The following is a 24460-nucleotide window of genomic DNA, read 5'->3' on the forward strand; positions in this document are numbered from 1 at the left end:
TCAATAATCGACCTAATCAACCCTGGTGTCAATCTTTAAGTGTGTCCAATATCGAAGTATTATGCTCTTTATATATACAGGATGTTAGTGACTTCGTAACGAAAACTTTGAGGGATGATTGTGACCATGATTCTGAGATGATATCAAGTGGAATTTTCCGTCGCAAAAGTATGGAACAGAAAATAACTTAAAAAAAAAAAAAAACATTTCATGAATTTCACTTCATATCAACGCAGAATCATGGTCTGAATCATCCCCCTCAGTATTCGTTACGATGTCACTAACACCCTGTATTTTCCTGTCAAAAACAAGACTGTTTAAAAAGCGTATTCAGAGAGTGTAAAAGAGGCCAGATCTAAGCAATTAATCAAAAAAGCAATATTGCAATTCGACATTTGCGCATATAAAAGTGTGTCAAATAGCAATATTGCTTTTTGGGTGAATTACTTCAATGTAGCCTTTTTAACCCCCTGTAGTCAAGTTTCTTCAATTATTCTATTCCAAAATGCATTCAAAGAAGTTGCCATTTGGTTGCTAAATCAGATCAGAACAGACTGTCAAAAACAAGTAGTAAATTAATGGTAAAGATTTTCTGAAGCATTGTTTTATTAACATACGTTTGCCCCCATCAGAATAAGTAGGTTAGTACAGTTTCCTTCGAAAAATTCCAACTAACGTAGTCGTACAAGGGGTACTTATGTAAGTATTTTAATAAATAAAATGGCTGGTATTCCACCTCACAACGCACACGATAACAAGAATAAATAAAATATCTTTATTTCAGACTATGTAGGCTATTTATTTACGTCCCACTGGTGGGCAGACGTCTCTCTTCAATCAACCGCAATCTACATGTTAAAATTTTAATATCCAAGTATATTTTGAAACACAAAGAATTTGTCTATATACAATTTCTATTACCATAAATTATGGATATTTGGTTTGATAAAATGCCTATTCAGTTTGAAAAACCGTATAATTTTCCGATTTTTAAATTATATTTTCCGAGAACAGAAAAAGAAATTCAATTTTGTAATTCACAATTGTGAATTACTAATTTACCCACATTTTTCTTTTAAAATTAAGTTAACTTAAACTGTATAATTTTCTTAAAAATTACCTTAAATTTAAGGTTAGTTACAAAAATATGTATGTATTTATTTAACCATTTCCGCTGTATTTCCGCGGCCAACTGTACAATAATGCGACGTCTCGTGTATAATGTAAGTTTTTAAGCCAAAATTCAATGCGTATAGTCTAGCTTTTATTCAATACCTAGGCTTTTCTAACTCTAAACAAATGGCATCTGACAATATGTCACGGGCTTGCAATTTGTTAGGATACAGCCAGGTGGTTCTATACATAAAACATAAGTGCATAATACATTTTAATGTCATAAGCATCGAATAATAACGACCTCCGTGGTCCAGTGGTTGAGCATTGAGCTCACGATCCGGAGGTCCTAAGTTCGATTCCCGGTGGGGACACATCACAAAAATTACTTTGTGGTCCCTAGTTTGCTTAGGACATTACAGGCTGATCACCTGATTGTCCGAAAATAAGATGATCCGTGCTTCGGAAGGCACGTTAAGCCGTTGGTCCCGGTTACTACTTACTGATGTAAGTAGTCATGTCACCTTTGGCGGTTCAATAGTAACCCAAACACCACGGTTGATGGGGTTGGTACTCCATCTCACCCACGATAAAAGAAGATTGAATAATAGAATAACATAAACATCATGCCCGACCGGGATTCAAACCAGAGACTACTATGTAAACCACGCCGAAAAGGACTATCACGGACTTAAGACATTTCTGGGGGGTTAAAAAGGCCACATTGAAGCATTTCACCTCTGATGGCAAACTTGCTATTTGTGCACTTATTTTAACCCCTTGCTTTCCAAAGAGATACAAGGAACATTCTTCTTTTTTTCATACCTTATTTTAACTTATGCGGTAAAATAATAATTACACAACCGAATATGTAACTCTTAAACAAGCTTAACAACCTGACCTACTCAATAACTATAAAAAGAAACTTCTTTATTCTCGCCATCAATCATCACTACATAGTATAAAACAAAGTCGCTTTTTCTGTCCCTATATCCCTATGTACGGTTAAATCTTTAAAACTACGCAACGGATTTTGATGCGGTTTTTTTTAATAGATAGAGTGATTCTAGAGGAAGGTTTATATGTATAATAACATCCATTAAATAGTGGAGAAATACTATTTTTAATATTATTTTTAAGGTTTTTAATGTGATGTCGTAAATAATTTGATTTTTTCCTCAGCATTGCACCCGATCGAAACCGGCGCGGGTTGCTAGTAGATAATAAAATCCCATGTTATGCCGAGCTAGCAAAACATGGCGGCTCTTGTACAAATATTATAAGACCCGGATGTCGGAGTCAAAATACCTATTGTTCGATGAAGACAAAACTGAAGATACACCTGTCCGTGTCTGTCACGTGCACGATAACTAAGTTACTGTATCATAACAACTACCTACCTTTTCATTGGGGGGGAATTTCCTATTCAGTGGGGGAATATTTCCCTTTACATTGGGGGAAATTTCAAATCAAATCAAATATACTTTATTGCACAGAACTAAATTTCAACAATCAGACATAACAGTACAATTCCAAATTTCCATTTAGACTATGATTATAAAAGCATAATATGCTCACGTCTTTATCTCAATAAGGGTAGTCAGAGGTACATCCATCACAAGATGAACGAAATACCCACACCTCACCGAGCTTTCTGTTAGACCAACGTGATAGGTGGTGAGCCGTATTGCCGTCTATAATGGTCGAGCCAACTGTGTGAGTGAAAACAGCACTTAAAATTGTGGGATAGGGCATGAAGGAAACGATCATTATTTCTTTACCTTTGTTTACTTTAAACGTTTTATAATTTTCTACGTTTTCCTCTTTAAAAACAACCGTCCGCCATTTCCCTGTCATTCCGCAATCCTCTCCTGTCTCTCGCTCACTCGTCGCTCTCTCTTTTACGACAAGAAGAAGAAGATAAATTAATAACTCATTGATGCAAGTCCGTTGCATAATAACTAAGTACTTGCCTTTTCATAGGGGACATTTCCGTTTAGACTATGATAACGTTGGAGCGTTATCGTAGACTAAACGGAAATATCATCATCTGCTCCGATTTTTGTCCGATTCGAGTCCGTCAAATAAAGGATCCGATGTGGCCGTAGAACTATTTGTATGGTAGCTTGCACATTCATCCAATATCTCATAAATTTTCTAGTAGGTATATGTCTATACGTCATTCTCGAACTCGGGTCGGTAAGAAACGGATGTAGTGACGCCCCTATGCTTCTGTCATGATTAAGTACATTTTAAAAGACTTAATTTATATTTCATCGGTTTTAGAGAGCTGTGTAGTTTTGGAAAATATTATCTGTATTTCTTTTTTCATATACTTTTTACTGGAAACTTATTTATTGGCGAGATATGGCCAATTTTTGCCAGTGTACTAAAAACTTTTAAAATGTTGTTTTGAATAAGAAAGAAACTGTGTAAGTAAAGGTGCCTCGTGGAGCTCGCAAATTCATTAATAAATGCAATAAGTTAAACAAAAATAAATTCTAATCTAATCTAGCCTACAAGATCCCACTGGACAAAGGCCTCCCTTTCCTCTTTCCATTTTTCGGGGTCCTGTGCGTACTCCGGCCAGTCCCTCCGGCAAACGTCCAAGTCGTCACGCCATCTCTTTCGGTATCCACCACGACGCCTATAACCATGATTAATTAACCAAAATTAAAAAAAAAAACTCGTACCGCTGAGTTTTAAAGCCTATCAATACCTAGGTAGTTTTATTTTTAAATTGTCATAAAAGGTAAAGCAAAGCACCTGTGCAAAGTCAGTCTCAAGATCGATACCGCACGAATTTTCCTAGAAACGCAGCCCAGTGAATATGTAATGATGGCGCCTTTACTTCGCATGGCGTGGACAACCTATGAACACTGTATTTAAATCATTATTGAGTACCTTACGTACTTGTGTGGGTAGGAATTGGCTTGACGCTTATGTGAAAGATCAGCTGAGAAAGTTCCAAATAATGTTGTTAAAATATTGAAAGGTGTCACTTACTGTATTCCATTTTCGAAATAAATTGAAATTACAAAATAAATAGTTATTAATGTCTCATTAAAAAACAATCGTATTTTCCAAAGTGGAAAATTAGGGGACTACATTAAAGTCCTGTAATTTTCTACCCAAAAAAATCCGGTACGTACAAAATATTCCTTACATTTATTTGAATGTATTTGTTTGTATATTTTATAATTAGTTGTAGATATAAGTAATTCTATTATATTAATTATTGCGATTAGTGTATTATTATGTATGTATGAATGTGTATGCTTGTACACGCTATCTGCCTTCTCGTTAACCTTTCACTCTCACAGGCCTACTGGAAGACATTTCTGTTAGAAATAAGTTGTGCCTTTTATCTCTCCTCATGTTGTCATATCTCCTGTGTACTAAATAAATATCCCTAATTGTTCTATCAAATTTGCAAAGGCAACATCTTTACTTAGACTTAAACTTTATACTTAAGCGTATAAAGAGCTGTGGAAAACTTAAGGCACACTTATAGGTAAGTAAGTGAAACATTGCGGCGACTGGGTGGCGCCGGCGAGGCGGCACGGCGGCGCCCGAGCGCGACTAATCGACCCGAGCATCCCGGGAGTTGGTCCCGATGGGATACTTCGGCTTTTGAGGTTCCATTTACTACTGGCATCGTCGAAGATTGATACGAGATATCAATTCTTGTCGAGAGATACGTTTCTCTTGTTGGTAGAGTAAAGAAAGAGTGATAAGTGGAAAGATTGAAGTAAAGTGATATTTTACGACGACAACTGCGGTCAAACTCTTACACAAGCGACGAAATGTGCCACACAATAATCTCAATTTTAACGGTCTTCAAAAAGAAAGTTATAAAATCTTAAAAAAAATATAATAAGTATATAACCAAAGTGCAACCTATTCGAGTCTAACGTGTACCGGCTAGCAAATCAGTAGTGTGCGGGCGCCAGTAATATATATTGTGCGGTGAAAGTCGTCGCATCACGACTTCTCATACATTAAGCTAGGCCGTGCGAATGGACGGATGCGACATATTACTCCGAATTCTTTTTTTCCACTGACCGCTCATCATTTTCTCATTTCAAACGGTAAAGTCACGCGAAATCCCGTAATTACCCCGCACTAAAGGATTGGCGCATCTTTATTTCGTGACTCGTGAGTTCCGTCAAAGACGTTCTAATTTTGCATTTGAATGTTTATTATTTTTTATAGAATTTAAAACTTAAAAGCAGATCATATCAAACACTTTGTAACTGGCCGAAAACTTATCCTCGCCCTCTACTTAAATCCTAATCCTCAAATTAAAATATTCCAAATTCAATTAAAAAACAAAACAAACCACAGCGCAGCGTTAAGAAAAAAAACCTGTAGGGCGCGTTCGTTTCTGTGAAATTTGGCGCCAGATTGGTATCTCATTTATCAGATGTTGGGATCGACACCATTGAGAGCATATTGAAAGCGCTCGGAACCTTTGACTCGTCTAACTCGTTCTTTTACGTGTCGATGTAACGAACAGCCCTTAACAACTGACTCCATATTTTATTGTGACAGTCAACGCTAGGTTTATCATTAATCACGTTTGTTTTAGGGTTCCATTTAAAAAGAAAAGTGAAATCGATGCCTGGTTGAACGTCTGTATGTTCATTTAATATTTCTTTATCTTCGCTACATGTTTTATGGAATGGATAAATAAAATATGCAAATATTCTCGCATACCTATTAAGACCTTTCTTTTTACAAATTCGACTTTCAAAAAAGTGTGCGATAAAATACCTTTCTATTTCTTTAATTTTGAAAGGCAAAAGGTACTTCATAAATACTATCCTTATATAGAGTAAAAGAAAGCCACAAAAATGTGACATTTGTACAATTTTATTAATTATGTACAGCGTTTCGCGGGAAAGGTTTAGCCATATTTATTGACCATCGGTTTATCTCGTATGAAAGTTGTTCAATAAAGTTCTTGCTAAATCGAGTCGACTGATAATTGTCAGTATGATCTTAAATATACAAAAATTAAGGAATCTTGTTTTATATCCCTTATCACCATAAGGTTTATCATATTCACCTAAGACTTCGTATAAAAAGTGCCTGCAAGTGGCTTTTGATTACTAGTGGTTCTGCCCACCCTATTAGGGATTACGGGCGTGAGTTAATGTATGTATGTGTATTTTTCCTTCACACCGTAAAACGATGATGATGATGATCAATGATGGATCACAAGTAAAATGAAAAGTTTACCAGAGCTAAAGAACTAAGAATTAAGTATCGAAATTAACATGCTTACGTACCTAGTTATTATATTGTAAAGTAAAAAATAAATATTCATCTCAAAGGAAATCGTACCTATCTAAGTCTCGAAGCAATTAAATCCTCAATCAACTGTAGGCGGGGTTAAGTCTCCATCGTTTTGTAGGCGCAAAAACACCTCGTCTTGTGAGAATCACTCACTACCATCCAAAGAAACAGCCAAAGAATACCTTTTACTTCTTAACTCCAAGCAACAAAGCCGCATTTCACTCGAACTAACAGCAAAACAGCTAGAAGTCCGTATGCATTTGCTCTATTCTTCACATTTACAGATTCTTAAACTTTTAACTCAGAGCATTAAGGTTGTATTTCCTTTGAAGAGGGTGTAAAATCTCAGTGTTTTGTGGAACGCCTTCGCGGCGCCGCTGCCGTTCGATTATGAGCCATAAACTAATTCCGGTAGCCAGACCATTACGGGTAAGATTATCTATATTAGATACGAGATGCTTTGACCTGTGTATTCGACGCTACGATTGCGCATGCTGTGATAAAAAAGTTACTTATCTTCTTAATTTCGCTCTGACGTCATATCCTGTTGCTTGTAATTTTAAAACTTTCATAAAATACTTTTTTAGGAGTTTTTTAGGAATTCCCAACAATATTTCGGCCTTACAGACTTACTACAACCAAACTCAAAATACCAAAACTTCTAAACTATTTAAGTTTTGGCTGTTTGAGTTTGGTTGCAGTTACGGAACTCTTAAATCGCATATTTTTATAAGTCGTATTAAAATAATCTCCATGTGTCAACCACTATTTGTTGTGTGAACACTTCCGCAAAGGGCAACAACATAAAAAAACATAACATAAATAGCCTATATACGTCCCACTGCTGGGCACAGGCCTCCTCTCAATCAACCGGAGAGGGTATGGAGCATACTCCACCACGCTGCTCCACTGCGGGTTGGTGGAGGTGTTTTTACGGCTAATAGCCGGGACCAACGGCTTAACGTGCCCTCCGAAGCACGGAATCAACTTACTTTTTCGGACAATCAGGTGATTCAAGCCTGAAAAGTCCTTACCAAACAAAGGACAGTCTCACAAAGTGATTTCGACAATGTCCCCATCGGGAATCGAACCCGGACCTCCAGATCGTGAGCCTAACGGTCTGGAGGGCAACAAAAATAATTTAAATATTTAATAGTCTATTAGAATCATAACATACTCAATTTAAGTACCTTGTTACGAATACAGGTCGTATTTTTACCAAACAACTAATAATTCACCATTAATTAAAAATATACGTAATCTGTTTTCAAAATCAAAAGCAACGAAATGTACGGTTGATATTCGTATTCCAAATTCAAAACCCATCAAGTAAATGTTCAAACGGGTACGTATTTGAATATCTAAAATTGAAATACTTTACGTAAAAATACCTACGTTCAGAATCCCTAAAATCATTATACCTAATGGTTTATAATACCTTAGCTTATAACGCCGACTTATAAAATACCTAAGTTTAAAAAAACTAATGAACTAAATGTCTAATGTAATAAAATATCTACAGTTATAACACCAACGTTTAAAATACCCAGTGGTCAAAATACCTAAATGATGCATCACTCGTGAGCGTTTTTCTTAAATAGTAGTTCGCAATTATCGTATAATTATCATCGGAGTTGTAATTTTTGTTGGTTATTATCGTACTTTAGTGTACTGTATTATTTCTGTACCTTTGTATTACTAAGTAGAAAATTACACTTTTATTTTTGATAACCATTATGTTGATTAAAATTTAATACTGTAATAGGTCGTGTTTCTTTTTGCTTATACCTTTTGATCGTCACATACTAACAGTATTTTGAATTTAGGTCAATAAACTTTGAGGTACATCAATTTAAGGGATTTTAAACGTAGATATTTCAAGTTTTAGCTTTATGAACTTAGGTAGCATAATCCATTTGACATTTTAAACTTGCGGTATTTTGAATTTAATTAGAAAAACCATTAGGTATAATGATTTTAGGGATTCTGAACGTAGGTATTTTTACGTAAAGTATTTCAATTTTAGATATTCAAATACGTACCCGTTCAAACTTTTTATAATCGTCATAAAAGCGGCCAGTTATTAATTACACGTTCGTTTAAAAGTAATCCAAACTTTTTTCTCAGGCATAAGTTACTTAATTTATATTTTTTCTGACATTTTATCACGGACCGTAACTGGTTTGATTTTTATGCAAAATATTTAACTGTATCAATATTTATTCAACAAAAATATATTATTCCGGATACGCTCCGTGATTGGTTAATGGCAAACGGAAATGAGTTATTAATAAAGAAATATTAGATTATTAATCCCAAAGTTTATCTAAACTGATATAATACGAAATAACCTTCATTCGGCACGGCAAAGTTAGCTAATAAAAAAAGTTTTAAGTGCCATTTTGAACTGTTGAATTTCTTAATCCTTACCTAATTATTCAGAAAAAAATATAACCATATTTCTGTTTCTTTAAATATTTTACGTTATCAGAACCGGATAAATAAATATGCAAAAAAGTAAACGCGAAGTTTAAAAGTTGGTGTACATATTTTTTTATGACTTACTTATTTTATCAAGTAAAAGTGACAGTCATAAACAACGTACCTACGTATAAAGTTTTTTTTAAATAGCAGTCAATCTGTGAAACCCCCTGTCGTACTGGTTATAAGATTGTTACGAGCCAATAATTAAGAACGACTAAACCTATATTATTCAATCCTAATCGAATTTATCATAACATAAGCCCAAGTCTATATCCCAATTGGGATAGTTAGAGGTACACCCAACGCAAGATGAACTAAGTACCTCACTAAATACCTCACTGAACTTTCTGTTAGACCAATGTTATATATAGGTGAGCCGAATTCAAGAACTTAAGAACGAATTCGAAATTAAGAAAATTATAAATAAACATATATTTAAAAACCAATAATTTGATACTTATTTTTCCACTTAAGGACCTATTCCAATTAGTGTAAAACTAAAATTATTCGCCTAAATTCCGTCTCCACAAGGCATTGGGAAAACCGAAAATAAATCTGAAGATAAACTGTAGGAACGCGCAAGCGCCGACGCGGATGATATTTCACATTGCTGCGATCGAGTAACAATCGTCGACCATATGGACAAACCTGTTCCGAATACAACATACATACAGATATCTATACTGTTTATAAATTGTTTTGTGGTACACATGAGATTATGGTTGGCTGGAGATATTTCGTTCATTTTTGTCAAAAACAAATTTTTTAGTAAGTTAAGGATGTATATAATACAATGCTGGTAGGTAAGTAGTGCTGCTAAGGCAGATGTTCCAATTTTTTTAACATAACGGTACATCTCACCAAACCTTTTGTATTTTACAGAACTCCGTGTCAAATGATTACAAATAAAAGCTTACCCCGGTGGTAAATGCGCGTGATTTCATCTTGTGCAATAAAGGAAATTTGAATTCTGTTTTTATTTGTACAAATACACATAGAAAATTGCGCGGAAACCTAGTGACTTTTCCACGGAACCCAATTTGGGAAACGCTGAACTAGGGCCTAGCCAAGCTTCATTCAGTTAAGTTGCATTCGCTAACCCTAACACACCGCTTAATCGAACAAAAATGAAATTAAAACACTGAAAATTACTTTATATCGAAAGTACGTAAACACAGACTAAAAAATAAGAACTCACCAGATCTCTTGCATATTTGTTGTCTTCTGACCTCTGGAGTGCTCTGGGACACTGCTGATGCACTTTTCAATGGGTTTTAAGACGAGATTATTAGGATACACACACTTCATAACGCGCGCGATGGTGGTAGTAAAGATTAGACTAATATTATTAAAGGTAGGTAGACTGAACTTTTTCAAAACGTACAATTAGTTTTTGGCGGGTAGTCTTAGTCTGTTTTCTAACAGTTTTAGATCTGTCTTTATTTAGTTATCATAATTTCATAAGTTATCTTCGGCCTTAGGACAATTTAGCTAAGTTATATTGATAACGCATCTAAAATAGCTCACATAACAATTGCATATTTATTGAAGTAAATACTAACCGGCATCAATAAAAACATATCTCCCGATCAATACCGACACATTCCACTTCATGTGTGGTGATGACGTCACGTGCGCGGGCGCCGGCGCCGCTCGCATAACACAAGCTCCGGTTTGTCTTAAACGTGTCCACTTTAAAAATAAAAAAAAATAAGAATATTTTGTTGTTTATTAACAAAAATACGAAGGACAAATATATAAATAAAAAATAGCGGATTTTGCGTCGTTTAGATTTATGGCGAGGGTAATAAAATAGAAGTTATCATCATCAGCCCATTAACGTCCCCACTGCTGAGGCACGGGCCTTCCCTATGGATGGATAGAGAGATCGGGCCTTAAACCATCACGCGGGCCCAGTGCGGATTGATGGTTATTAACGACTGCTAATGCAGCCGGGACCAATGGCTTAACGTGCCTTCCGAAGCACGGAGGAGCTTGAGATGAAAACTTTTTTGTGGTCACCCATCCTATGACCGGCCTTTGCGAAAGTTGCTTTACTTCAACAATCGCAGACCGAGCGCGTTAACCGCTGCGCCACCAAGGAGGAACCAAGAGAAGATGTCACACGTTAAGCCGTTGGTCCCGGTTACTACTTACTGATGTAAGTCAGTAGTCGTTACATGAGCCATGTCAGGGGCCTTTGGCGACTCAATAGTAACCCGGACACCAGGGTTGATGGGGTTGGTAATCCACCTCTCAACCCATACGATAGAAGAGAAGTATAATACATTAAAAAAAAAAAATAATTATTTTTCAAAATTGGCTTACAAAGTTAGCGCTTTTTGAACATAACATAACAATATGGTTACATAACATAACAAGGTTTTTTACCACATCTAAGTATCATAGGTCTCGACTAGGGGCCTGTTTAATAAAACTTACAATTGTAAATTACAACAATTTGGTGTTCATTACGTAGCTAATATGAAACTGCAAAATATTCGTGATCACACACTCCGCAATGTACATCAAATTGTCATTGTAATTTACAATTGTAAGTTTTATTAAACAGGCCCCAAGCGTATCTGTAACTACAAGTATTAAAACCTCTACGTGTATATGCTTCAAGACTTCTGTAAAGCCTTCAAAGAACCGCATACAATAAAAAGTTATATAAAACCACTATTGAGCGATTGTTTATTATTATTATAGTTACGATGGCAACCGACGCTGCGCAGGCGCAAAAAGCCGCCGCCACTGGTTAGATCGCACGTGAGCGCACTACTGAATCAAACTACCATCTGATTCGTTACCCTATGCTATGTCAAAATTATAATAAATAAATAATAAAAAAGAAGTTAAAAGAGAAAAACCTACTTTAAAAAAACATATTTTTTAAATCGATCACGGTAGATTGTCCGACCTAGTATAGGCTAATTGTTATGTGAACGAAACGAAATTGAAAATAAATGTATCTAGGTATCTATCTATGTTAAACACAATATATTTTTTCAAACATGTCATACTTAGTACATAATCGTACGTAAACCAAGTGGTTTTGTCAACAACAATCTAATATGTATTTCATTTTGTTACAGATCGTATTATCGAAAGAGACGCGGGCTTCGTTTCTGGCGGTGAAGATGACGACTCCTGCTCAGGGCCGGCCCACTCTGACGACTCCGGGGTCCGTCTGGTTGACCCTGACTCCCGTGGCAAGAGGGATCGGAGCCCTTCGCGCCAACCACCCAAGAAAAGAATACGCCTGGGTTCCAGAGAAGATCTTCAAAGCCCAGAAAGCGACGCCGTGAGTCCATTCAGGCCTTGGTCTCTCGCCGAGCCTCAGAGCGAGCCACTGTCCTTAGTCAAGAAGACCAGTGAAACAAGTCTTTTAAGGCAGAGGAGAAGGCCTCTAGAAACTCCCCCGCCCCCGATCCTCCCACCACCAGCTCCAGAAACAAGACCTGGCCCGCCTAGAGTACCTGTGCACCCGGGAGTAGTCGATTATCAAGACAAAAACAAACCCAGAGAGCAGAGAAATTACAAGAACATGACAAGAGAAAGAAGGATAGAAGCCAATGCTAGAGAGAGAACGAGAGTACACACTATCAGTGCTGCTTTCGACACCCTGAGAAGATCAGTACCAGCCTACAGCCATAACCAAAAACTATCAAAATTATCCGTCTTACGGATAGCGTGTGCGTACATCGCTGCGTTGTCAGCAGCCATAGACCCCGAAGCTGATCTAGAATCAGCAGTGGAAAGTGTCACACAAACAATACACACAGAAGGGAAGTTGAGGAAAAAGAAAGACGAATCTTAAAAAGACTGTTCTAATTGGTTAAGAGACTAAGAGAAGAAGAATCGCGTGATAACCAGTCAATTAGAGAGCGCGTTGGAAAGTCTACTCACACCTGATTGGTCGCCGATCACGTTACTTTTACCAATAGTTTTAGACTCTAATACCGTCCTAAAAAGCCTCTCTCAATATTGTTGTGGTAGTACAAAAATGACAATAAATTGGATAGTATTGACTAAAACTATTTATTGAATTGGTAATTAGAAGCATTTGCTAAGATTATAAGTATTATGAAGAATCTCAGTAATCAGCACAAGTTCCTGTTAAAATATTTTTGTACCTTTAGATCTCTGTTAATTTAATTGCAGAAGACTGCAATTCTGCATACGTCCTTGTGATGTGAGCTCGATTTCATAAACATTGCTTCTTTGCAAGTCACTTAACAATGTTAGCCATGGAAGTATGCTGAATACAGCATATAGCAGCTTGTAATTAAAAAGAAAACAAAAATGTCACAACTTGTATGAGAGAAAGACAGTCTAGTTCGAAATATAGCTAAACGCCAGTATTAACCAACAATAAAAGCGGTAAAGATCGATTTTTTCTGAAAGAAATATAATGTATTTTGGCTTTAATATAATATTTATCACAATCGAGTCAGTAATTTTAAGAGAACTGTATATTTTTTAGTGAGGGTCATGATGCATTTTGTAAATAGTCTGTAAATGCCTGTGTACAGATATTTTAGTAGAAATTAAGGTTATAAAGACGTAGACCAGAAATTCAGCGGCTGAAAATTTTGAAATACTTATTTCTTACGGGATATTATTTGGAGGTCTAAAACGACCACATCAAAGCAATTCCCCTAAATAGCAATATTGCAATCTGACATTTGCGCATATAAAAATAAGTCCGCAATATCGACAAATGTCAAATAGCAATATTGCTTTTTTGGGTGAATTGGTTCAATGTGGGCTATTTAAACCCTTTAAAAACCTAATTATGTATACGCAAATTCTTTAATTGTTTACTGTTTCCTAAAAAATTAAGTACGTATTTAACAATATATGGTAGATTCTGTTTTATGTTCATTCCACTTTTTCGTTAGTAAATCTTAAAAACCCTATTTAAATTTAGAAAATGCTAACAGTAACAAGTGAAATGGTAAAAAATACTTATTTTTTTTTATAAATTCGTGACTCATTTTCTTTTTTTTAATATTGCCATAATCCCGTACCACTTTGATGCATAGACTATCTATTTTCTTGTTTTGACATTTGACTAGTTTTCTATCGGACCTATGAGAAGCCTCCCTATGGAATTTTCTTACGATATTTCACCTATAGTTGATTCAATTACCATTTTACTTAGACAATAAACTATGGATATTACTACAGTATACTTGTTATTCAAATAAATAAATGCCTTGAATGCGTATTGTGATAAACACGAAGTTAATGTAAATATTAGTTTTATCATCGCTTGATGATGTTGATGACGGAATGAGATGAAGAAAAATAAATGAAGGGAAGTACATAAACTGACACTCTTTTATTTTACCCTACAAGTCAATCCAAGCCATTTTTTAGTATTCACAGATAAAATATACATCAATTAAAAAAAACATGTTAAGTTCTTTTATGTTCAAAGATTTTCGTAAAGACATTTTCATTAGATACATTTATAGGCTGTTCATACAGCACGAAAAAGTTTGAACTTAAAAGAACTCAACATGTTTTTAAATTAAGAATGCCCAGTCAAAAAAGCTGTTTATGATACACACTACACACACACACACACACACACACACACTGCATGTAATGATTTAGGATTTTCAAAATGGTGACAGATTCGCATAACGACTAATTCTCACTGCATTATTGAAAAATTAAAAAGAATAAAATAAAGAAGAAAATAATGCAATAATGTAGGCACATGTGAGTGACGTAAGTTAGGTAAATTATAAAAACAAATAAACAGTTTCCATCTAGGGGGAGCATGTATAATTATGTATCTTGAGAAACCGTAAAAAATGGTGTACAGTCATGAGCAGTAACATATTTGACATTTAGTGACACTTACCAGTGACAATTTGTCAAAAAAGTTAATGTGACATGGTACTAAAGTACATATTAATGCTCGTGACCGTACAAGGTAGTTACTAATAAGTTTGACACAAAATTTTAAAAGTAGTGCATCCCCGAAGGGTAGACAGTGGTGATTAGTGATGTAGTGTAAAGCTAGTAAAGGCAACTCCGTCTATAATTTCTCTAAGATCAAGACGAACAAATTGAGGACGTAGGTAATAAAAAGGTCAGATCAAAACCATTAAAAGGGTACGTAATAAAGAAAGGTCAAGTCAAAAGCATTAAAACGGCTTGTATGAGACTTCTATCGCTTCCTTCACTCTCATCAAAGTAGAGGAAGCGAAAGTGGTGTGTTAGCCATCCTATCCCAATAGGAAGTAGGCGTGATGTTACGTAACGGATCGTCATCTTGTAGAGAAAACTAAAAAAAGTAAGCGCCTTTTTGAAAAATCACATTTTCATATGATTTTCTTAAACAAATCGATTTCTTTCAATTAATTTCAATTCAGATAAAAATTGAGACCACTTGCGCAAGTGTCAAATTGCAATATTGCTTTCTTAGATGAATTGCTTCGATGTTAATTAAACAAAAAATGTTAGTTAAACAAATACTTTACAAAAAATTTTATTATAAAGTTAGTGATTATTTAGAAGATATGAATGCATGGGATTAACTGTCTGAGAACTGATATTAGGCAGCTAAATTACTCAATTGTATACCAATATTTTATGTTTATTTTTTTAAAGAACGTCTAGGGCCCTGTGCCGAGGTTTTTCTTGCAGCTTCTTTTCCCCGGCTATACAGGTTGTGCGAAGCTGCAGTAGTTTTAGGCGGATGAGACGTTCGTTATGTGAAAATTGACGATTCAAAGTGTAACTATGTTACCTACTGAATATTTTTGAATTTGAAATTTGAATTTGAGATTTTAAAGTCGGTTTAATTTTTTTTTAAACCGCTGTTTTTATTTACACGGAAATCTTTTTAACTACGTAGGTACATTGTGCAATGTGTATCAACAGGATCGATTGAATCGAGTGCTTATTATCATATCGGGACCCTCTGTATTTCGCACCTGGTGTCACGACCCTAGAGGGGCGTCAAATGAGGGTAGATATTGGCTAATCTGCGGTATGTTGGTCTACGCGCTCCCCATTTGTCCGGCCAAGTAGTTGATGCCCACAATAAGTCACACGGCCGGGACGGCCTCCGTGGTCCAGTGGTTGACCGTGGGGCTCACGATCCGGAGGCCCGGGGTTCGAATCCCGGTGGGAACAAATCACAAAAATCACTTTGGCAGCCCTAGTTTGATTAGGACATTTTAGGCACCTGATTATCTGAAAGTAAAATGATCCGTGCTTCGGAAGGCACGTTGGGCCGTTGGTCCCGGTCACTACTTACTAATGTAAGTATGTAGTCGTTACACGAGTCATGTCAGGGGCCTATGGCGGTCCAGTAATAACCCTGACACCAGGTTTGATGGGGTTGGTAATCCACCTCACAATTCACACGATAGAAGATAGGCCATACTTAACTTAGTATAGTTATGTCTTCTACGAATGTTAGTATCTTTTGTTTTTTTTTAATAATATAGGCTCGCGTTTAATATAGGCCGATCTAGTCTGAACCGTCGTGCGTGTATGAAGCGATTGATGAATATGGAGGAAGCAAGAGAAGTGTGTCAGGATCGAAGCAAATGGAATTCCATAGTCTCTGCTTACCCCGGTGGGAAATAGGCGTGAGTTTATGTATCTATAGGCTCGCGTTTGACCACTTTGAACACAATCTCACCTGAGGCCTGTTTAATAAAACTTACAATTGTAAATTACAATGACAATTTGATGTACATTGCGGAGTGTGTGATCACGAATACTTCACAGTTTCATATTAGATACGTAATGAACACCAAATTTATTATTATTTAGTAGTGATATTTATTTATTATAACAATTATAATTATGTGTATTATTATTATGTAGTTTATGTAGTCGAAAGTGTATTTATTTTTATATGCACAAGTATTCCCATGCTGCACTATCCCGCTATATTACTTAATATTCAATATCTCCTATACTTAAAGGTTGCCTGGAAGAGATTGCTACTTAGCAATAAGGCCGCCTATTGTACTAATTCTATTTCTCTTTTGTTTTGTATTTTGTTTTTTCCTGTTTGTGCAATAAAGTATTTGTTATGTTATGTTATTTACAATAATTTTATAACATGAACATTAATAGTATTTGTAGAGTCTGGAGCCTAAACTAGGATACTCTGTGTTATAGGTCTCCAGGCCTGCACCTCCAGGAATACGGTCATTGATAATATTATCAATAGAGCAATACAAAGAAAGTAAATAAAAAATAAATACATAAGAAATATGAGAGAAGTAATTATGTATGTGTGTGTGTGTGTGTGTGTGTACGGTCACGTACATTAATATGTATACACTTTGGTACCATGTCACATTAACTTTTTTGAAAAATTGAACTGTACGTCTCACTAAATGCCAAATATGTTAGTGCGACAGAGTGCTAAAGTGGGCACATTATATTGCTCATGACTGTACCTGTGGAAGTTGAGAAAACAGACGACGGCAGACAGTTCCAGTGCTTTGCTGTTTGCTTTGTTTTTTTTTTTCTAAGTATATCAATGTCGCGTGTGTAAACCCGGCACGTGGTACGTTATCGCTTCCGATTCCGAGCAGCTGAACTGACATTGCTCCCTATTGTTTGACAACAGATGGTCGATTTTGGCACACTTCCTATTTACTATATTTAAAAAGTCAATCTGTATGGTATATAAACCGTGAGTATTTTATACCAGCGTGTTGATAACCATCAAAATGTCGGTCGACACGTGCACAGTATTTTACTCACAAAACTCACAATAACAATAACACTCTCCTCTCAATCCAGCTAGCGGCCTGGGCCAATAACCAGAAGATAAATGAAATATAGGCTTTTTTATTATTACATACATAAATAAACAGCCTATATACGTCCCACTGCTGGGCACAGGCCTCCCCTCAATCAACCGGAGGGGGTATGAAGCATACTCCGCCACGCTGCTCCACTGCGTGTTGGTGGAGGTGATTTTTAGGGATCATCTTACTTTTTCGGACAATCAAGTGATTCAAGCCTGAAAAGTCCTTACCAAACAAAGGACAGTCTCACAAAGTGATTTCGACAATGTCCCCATCGGGAATCGAACCCGGACCTCCAGATCGTGAGCCTAACGCTCTTACCACTAGACCACGGAGGCTGTTATTTATTATTAATAGTCTTTTATTTATTAAGAAAAAAACAACACCCAACCCACAGTAGGTACTCTTAACTATCTATATTCTAATATATAACGCCATTAAACCACAGACAAATATATTAGAGAGTGACAGCTAGATATTGTCCAAGTTATTACATTGTTTATCAATACGGCGTCTATGTATATATATATGTTTAAGCTTAAAAAATATGCTGTAACTCTCCTTTAAATTGCTGTACCCAATCCGGGTCCATAATATGGACACATATTATGTGTTACTCACCTTATATTACCAACCTCCTACCATGTGGAACGCAATAAATGATATGATTATAAAGAGTAGGTACAATCAAAGAGCCGATAAGCCGTTGGTCCCGGTTACTATTTACCGATGTAAGTGAGTAATCGTTACATGAGCATTGTCAGGGGCCTTTGACGGCTCAATCATAACCCTGACACCAGGGTTGATGAGCCTGGTATTCCACCTCACAACCCACAGGATAAGAAGATCGAAGAGCAAAAGTGCAGTCTTTGAGCCCAGCGAATTATTTGTGAACTTATAAACCATCGTGCGGGTTGTGAGGTGGATTACCATCGCCATCGACCCTAGTGTCAGGATTATTATTGAGCCGCCATTGGGCCCTGGCCTTTTTGTAGGTGTTTTTGGTCTATTACAGAAACGACTAACCAGGAGGTCTTAAGTGCAACCAGTTAATTTATTACTTTGCACCTTATCGTACATAGTACACAGACATAACTGACTCCCGTAGTCCTTAATAGTCCCTACATATCAGACATCCATCAGTAAGTAGTAACCGGGACCAACGGCTTAACGTGCTTTCCGCACGGATTATCTTACTTTCGGACAATCGTGTGGTCAACCTGCAATGTCCTAACCAAACTTGGCATCACAAAGTGATTTTTGTGATATATCCCCACCGGGATTCGAACCTGGACCCTCCGGTGTGTGAGCTCAAACTTAACCATTGGTCCACGGACTCCACCGAGGCCGTTACTCGCTGTTGAAAATATTATTTTTTTAAATTTTCGTTCGCGTATCGACCTGCAAGTCTAAAGACGTTGTTTTAAACAGCTGATAAGATGAAAAAGGAAATCTATATTCGATAAAGAATCACCTTTATAACCATATACGAAACATACAACATTTGCAGGAGAAATTGAAGCAATATAAACTCGCGATAACTGTTCTATGCACCACAAGGAAAAACATTATTATTGGACAGTTATCGTGCATACAGATGCTTTCATTAATTAATTAGTACTGAAATAACGCTGGCTATTACCGCAGCTGTAGTGAACTGCTAGCAGCTGTTCCACAAAATGCTATGTGGACACAAATGTCACCATCGCCCCTTGCAAATAAACGTATCGAAGGGCTAGCTAAAGATCCCTATGTATTTGTTCCAACATTAGAAAACAATCAACTGGTTTCCCAACAGTCACCCTATTCAAGTTGATGATAAATAACAGACGAGGACTGATTAGTAATGTATCAAAATTGCCGCGATTTTCATATTAACGCCATCTAACGTTCATTTGATAGTACTATTTGCGCGCCATCTAGCGGTCAGTGGCTGTACTTGCAAACTATTCAGCAACTTACATTTTATTTGTAGTACTTTTGCTATTCTCTGATAGATGGCGCTAGTAAATATATTTTTTTTTGGACCATTTTGGCGGGAACGATTGATTCATTTTATTCGTTTGTCATTTGTTTTGCGTGAGTGAACTGTAAATTGCGTAGATAAAACACCGTATTACTTTTTCAACTTATATTATTGTAAAATAATCTTATAATAGCTAATACTAACAGTTTTAGGCAGTCCATTTGAGGCATCTAGTGTCGAGGTGAGTACCTAAACATCTAACACTGCAGTAGCGGGCGCCGCAGGGGATGCAAGTGTAGTTCGAAGGAAATCCACATACTGCACAGAAATGGCGGTCAGGGAATCTGAAAATTAAGCATTTATGTAGTAAATTTCAAAAGCAAGCACAAAATCTATTTTATTCTGGGAATTGCAGTAAACATTCTTTAAAAACGGGATGGCAATTTTGAAAAATCTTATGTACCAATTATTTACTATACAAATTAGGTACCTACTCAAAAATATACTATTTTCGGTCGCGTCATCTTGCTGGGTTGGTGGAGCAACAAACTCACATTGCTCAATTTATTTTGGTTTAGTAGTAAACAATGAAAATATTTTTTGATTATTATACTTACTGTGAAGGCGGGGCTTGAGCCGACAAATAATTCGGCGGATCAGGCCTGAACCCTGCATCCTCTTCAACCAACTGTGCAAATGTCTTCCTAAATCTCAACTTATAGTACTCTGCACTCTTTGCTTTCTTCTTTCTAGTTGGTTTCTCATTCGAATCCGCGAATTTTGGGATCTTTTTAGACATAACCAGATCAGCATGAGGGTCATCGTGGAAGTTATCCTGTTCGAGAGCCTCAATGGCTTTTCTGGCTCTCCGTTTCCTAGCTGCATCGTCTAGGACTCTCCGTTTGTCAGCCTCCTTGACTCGTCCGGACTCTCTTGTAGACATCTTGTGTATTTACAGTCCCTTGTCGTGTACTGGTATACTGAGCTGGTCCATTAATATGTCCACCCTTGCCTGAAAGCCAATGAAATTATGAAAAAGTTAATGATACTGGTATAGTAACAGGAAGTTATGTTTTATATCACTGAACACAGTGTTGTATTTATATTATTGTCTTTTTTATAATGGAAAGTGGGCAACTTTAGTGTTTACAAATGCATAAAATAAATTCACGCTCGTAACCCTCTGTGGGGAGAGTAGCGCCACATATGTATAATCATACAACAACTTTGCAGCCACTTTTTATAGTTTCGGTTCTTCTTCCTTTTAAGATTTAGTTTTGAAATAAGAATGATTATTAGGACCAATGCATAATATTTACCTGTAAAGTCTCCACAATATCAACAGATATAAACAGGTGTGTTTCATCCAAGTCTTGCAGTATAAACTTCCTGCCTAGTGCAAGAGTCTCGTCCAAGTGTAGGAGGAACTGTTTCATAGCCGGGTCGCTGCAAGTAAAGGACAATGTCTAAGAAACGTGGTCTTAGTGCTGAAGAGAAGAAGATCAGGATGTTAGAGATATTCCATCAGAGCAAAGACTTCTTTCAACTGAAGGTAATTGTTGATATTATTTGGAAAGAGATAGCTGTGAGGTAAGAAATCTTGAAAAAAGCACAAAATAGCATCACGCCTGTACCCCCAAGGGGTAGGCAGAGGTGTATTGTATACTCCTCACTATCTATGTTTAAGTACCATGTAATAGTGGACGAGCCTATAGCCTAACTAACCGGGCACAAATACCAAACCAGGTGATGATATCAATTATCTAATCATCCAAACACGAATTCAAACTCAAAAGTTGAAGTCGATGGCCTTACGATGTAAGACACGCGTTGTCCGAACGGATCTTTCGTGGAAAAAGTACAAAATTCGTTCATATCATATCTCCTTACTTAGCAATTAATCTCTGAATGAATGGATATACAATTAGAGTGTTTTTGGTAGCCAATGAGTCCTATATGGCTACAGAAATTATGGTTGCAAAAGTATTGTATTGTATAGTCTCAAGCATGATAAGTATCTGAATGTTTTTATTTTTCTTTACTTTAAATGTTCTGTAGAAAAAGTTCAGATAATATAAACAGTGGTAGCAGGTTTTCAAATGTACGTTTTAAACATCAGTTAATTTTAATAAATTACATTATTTACAGGAATTAGAGAAAATAGCTCCAAAAGAAAAAGGTATAACAATGCAATCAGTAAAAGAGGTGCTTCAGAACTTGGTAGATGACCACCTTGTGGACTCTGAGAAGATTGGAACTTCTGTCTACTTCTGGTCTTTTCCTAGGTAAGTATGGAGTGATTACCATTATGATAAAAATATTTAGTTCTTACGCCACATTGAAGCAATTCAACTAAAAAAACAATATTGCAATTTGATATTTGTGCATATATAACAGTATATGCACAATGCCAACGAAATGACACAAAGCAATATTGCTTTTTTAGATGCATTGCTTCAATTTGGCCTTATTAACCCCCTCGACAACTAAAATTATATACCATATTATTTTCCAATGTGAGAGCAATGATCAACCTTATCAACCTTTGTGTCAGAATTCCCATTGAGCAACCAAAGGCCTCTGACAATTATACATCATTATTACACAATAAAATATTAAGATACCAACATTATTTATTTACAAACTTAACACTATTAACAAGCATATTACTCAAATCAATAGAGCAGTACAAAGTTACAAAAACTAATTTATATAAATAATAAATAAGTAATAAATCATATTTTTCTGTATTCTAGCAAAGCAAGAAATACTAAGAAAAGAAAACTGCATGATCTGCAGAATGAGGTAGACGAATGTTCTAAGAAGTTGAAGAAAACTGAAGAGAGTATTGCTTCAGAATCTGTATGTCTAACAATAATATTTTATGCAACAGAACGAACCAAATTTTGATGGTTTTATACGCTACATGACAAACTAGTCAAATGAGATGCTTTCTTCAAAATGCCAATAAATATCCGATGTATCTACATAATCACCCGCGTGCGTGTATGAAGCGATTGATGAATGTGGAGGAAGCAAGAGAAGTGTGTCAGGATCGAAGCAAATGGAATTCTATAGTCTCTGCTTACCCCGGTGGGAAATAGGCGTGAGTTTATGTATGTATGTGTATCTACATAATCAGTGTACCAATTTTGATCTTAAAAGTGAATATTTAATAACATTTACTATAACTACTGATGTGCCATTCTCGGTAACATTCCCACTATGGAAACATTCCCGGTAGTAAAAAAAACGCTAAAGTTCTGTAAAAAGAGCTTTAACACTAAGCCTTTAGGCAGACAGGACCAAGTAAAAGAAAGAGCAATTGAAAAAAAAAGGCAGCTGAAGAGTTTTTATAATGGGTTTCCGGGAATGGCACATCACTGACTGTAACATACAAACCATTGTCGTTAAAGGTTGGCCGAGAACCTAGTGATGAGAGGTCTCAAATTATTGCAACTTTGGAGCAACAGCAAAAAAAAGAGGAACAACTAAAAAAAGAGCTGCAGAAATATAGGGATTGTGATCCAGAGTATATTGCCCAATTGAAGACAGAGATACAGGTGCATGTTTTCTTTTTTTTAGCATGATTTAAATATACGTAGACTGGAGGGTTAAAAAGGCCACATTTGTTGATATTGCACACTTATTTTTATATGCACAAATAGCATTATTGCCTTTTAAATGAATTGCTACAATGTGGCCTTTTTAACTGCCCTGGTCTCAAAAGACAAAATATTCTGGTTTGTTAAGTCTTGTTATCATAAGGTACTAAGGTAAATAAAATTGAAGAAATTCATGATATTCCAATTCGTTCGTCTACAAACATTAAATACATACAGTATAAACTCAAGCCATTCCTTTTCAGGACTTGAAAACTGCTATAAACAGATGGACAGAAAATATCTACATATTGAAATCTTTCATGAAGAACACGTTTCAAGTAGAGAACGAGGTTATAGAGCAAAATTTCAACATTCCACCTGAACTGGACTACATAGACGTGTAAAGATTCTGAAGATTTCTAAAATTTTCTAGACATAACCTCACTTTTGTAACCAGTTATTTCTGGCCTATCTATTTATCTACTAGAATATATTTTCATGTAGATGATTCAATAAATGGGTAAAATACTTAGAAGCTTAATTTTAGTTCTTGCACTGTTGTTATGAATAAAATAACGTAAAACTTACCATTCAACAAGAACGCCTTTCATAACATTCACCATGGTTCATTTTTATGGATGCCCTATGTTTTATAGAATTTCGTATTAAATTAGAGTTAATCGCAGTAAAGTATGTTTATTATTTAATAGAAACTGTAGAACAAATGCGAAAACGAACTAACAACAAGCCAACAACAAGCTTTGTTCTTGCCTGACGTTTCAAAACATGGTGCGTTCAGAAACCAAAATATTTTTTTATTGTGACAGAGAGGCAAACGACTGATTTATACTGCCTTGTTATAAGTTGTATGTGGCGTTAATACGACAAAAATAAAAATTCGCTCAGATTTAAGGGTGCTCAAAAATGATTTTGTCTTAGTGTAAAACAGTTACCCTTGCTGCCAGCTACCCTCTATATAGTTGAGCTATCTCTCTGCCTAAGAAAAATCCTGATTTGGTGTTCTTATGCCTAGTAGGCCAGAGACCCGTATTGTTCTTTACCAATAAAACTTGGTGCACCGTCGGAGCAAAAAAGTCTAAAACTTTTTACGCCTGCCCCTAACCCAAAATATGTCAAAGAAGTATCTCTTCTATTCAAAGAGCAACACGGGAGTGAGTAGAGATCCA

At 36.1% G+C, this 24460-nt stretch overlaps 4 protein-coding genes across 4 annotated transcripts in view; 2 read left to right on the forward strand and 2 right to left on the reverse strand.

Annotated features, from left to right (window-relative positions):
* The window catches only part of LOC126374012 (transcription factor ATOH8), a 35302-nt gene extending 21079 nt beyond the window's left edge, over positions 1-14223 (forward strand). Inside the window, exon 2 of the mRNA XM_050020457.1 lies at positions 11997-14223. Within this exon, the coding sequence (XP_049876414.1) occupies positions 11997-12721 (725 nt within the window). The 3' untranslated portion in view covers positions 12722-14223. The remainder of the gene's footprint in view (positions 1-11996) is intronic.
* A 5595-nt stretch (positions 14224-19818) lies between these two features.
* On the reverse strand, positions 19819-20611 carry LOC126374037 (zinc finger HIT domain-containing protein 1). Its single transcript, XM_050020489.1, has 2 exons — positions 20286-20611; positions 19819-20012 (listed from the first exon to the last, which is right to left on the reverse strand). The coding sequence occupies exons 1-2, from the start codon at positions 20609-20611 to the stop codon at positions 19877-19879; spliced, it is 462 nt and encodes a 153-aa protein (XP_049876446.1). The 3' UTR covers positions 19819-19876.
* LOC126374048 (general transcription factor IIH subunit 5) lies at positions 20543-24053 on the reverse strand. Its single transcript, XM_050020499.1, has 3 exons — positions 23862-24053; positions 20988-21114; positions 20543-20680 (listed from the first exon to the last, which is right to left on the reverse strand). Exons 1-3 carry the CDS (start codon positions 23894-23896, stop codon positions 20621-20623), a joined length of 222 nt encoding a protein of 73 aa, XP_049876456.1. The 5' UTR covers positions 23897-24053; the 3' UTR covers positions 20543-20620.
* On the forward strand, positions 21079-23828 carry LOC126374025 (meiotic nuclear division protein 1 homolog). The gene is made up of 5 exons (XM_050020470.1): positions 21079-21220; positions 21817-21953; positions 22425-22530; positions 23085-23231; positions 23537-23828. The coding sequence occupies exons 1-5, from the start codon at positions 21131-21133 to the stop codon at positions 23675-23677; spliced, it is 621 nt and encodes a 206-aa protein (XP_049876427.1). The 5' UTR covers positions 21079-21130; the 3' UTR covers positions 23678-23828.
* Positions 24054-24460: the final 407 nt, after the last annotated feature.

Source organism: Pectinophora gossypiella, chromosome 16 (assembly GCF_024362695.1).
Source record: "Pectinophora gossypiella chromosome 16, ilPecGoss1.1, whole genome shotgun sequence".
Lineage (NCBI taxonomy): Eukaryota > Metazoa > Arthropoda > Insecta > Lepidoptera > Gelechiidae > Pectinophora > Pectinophora gossypiella.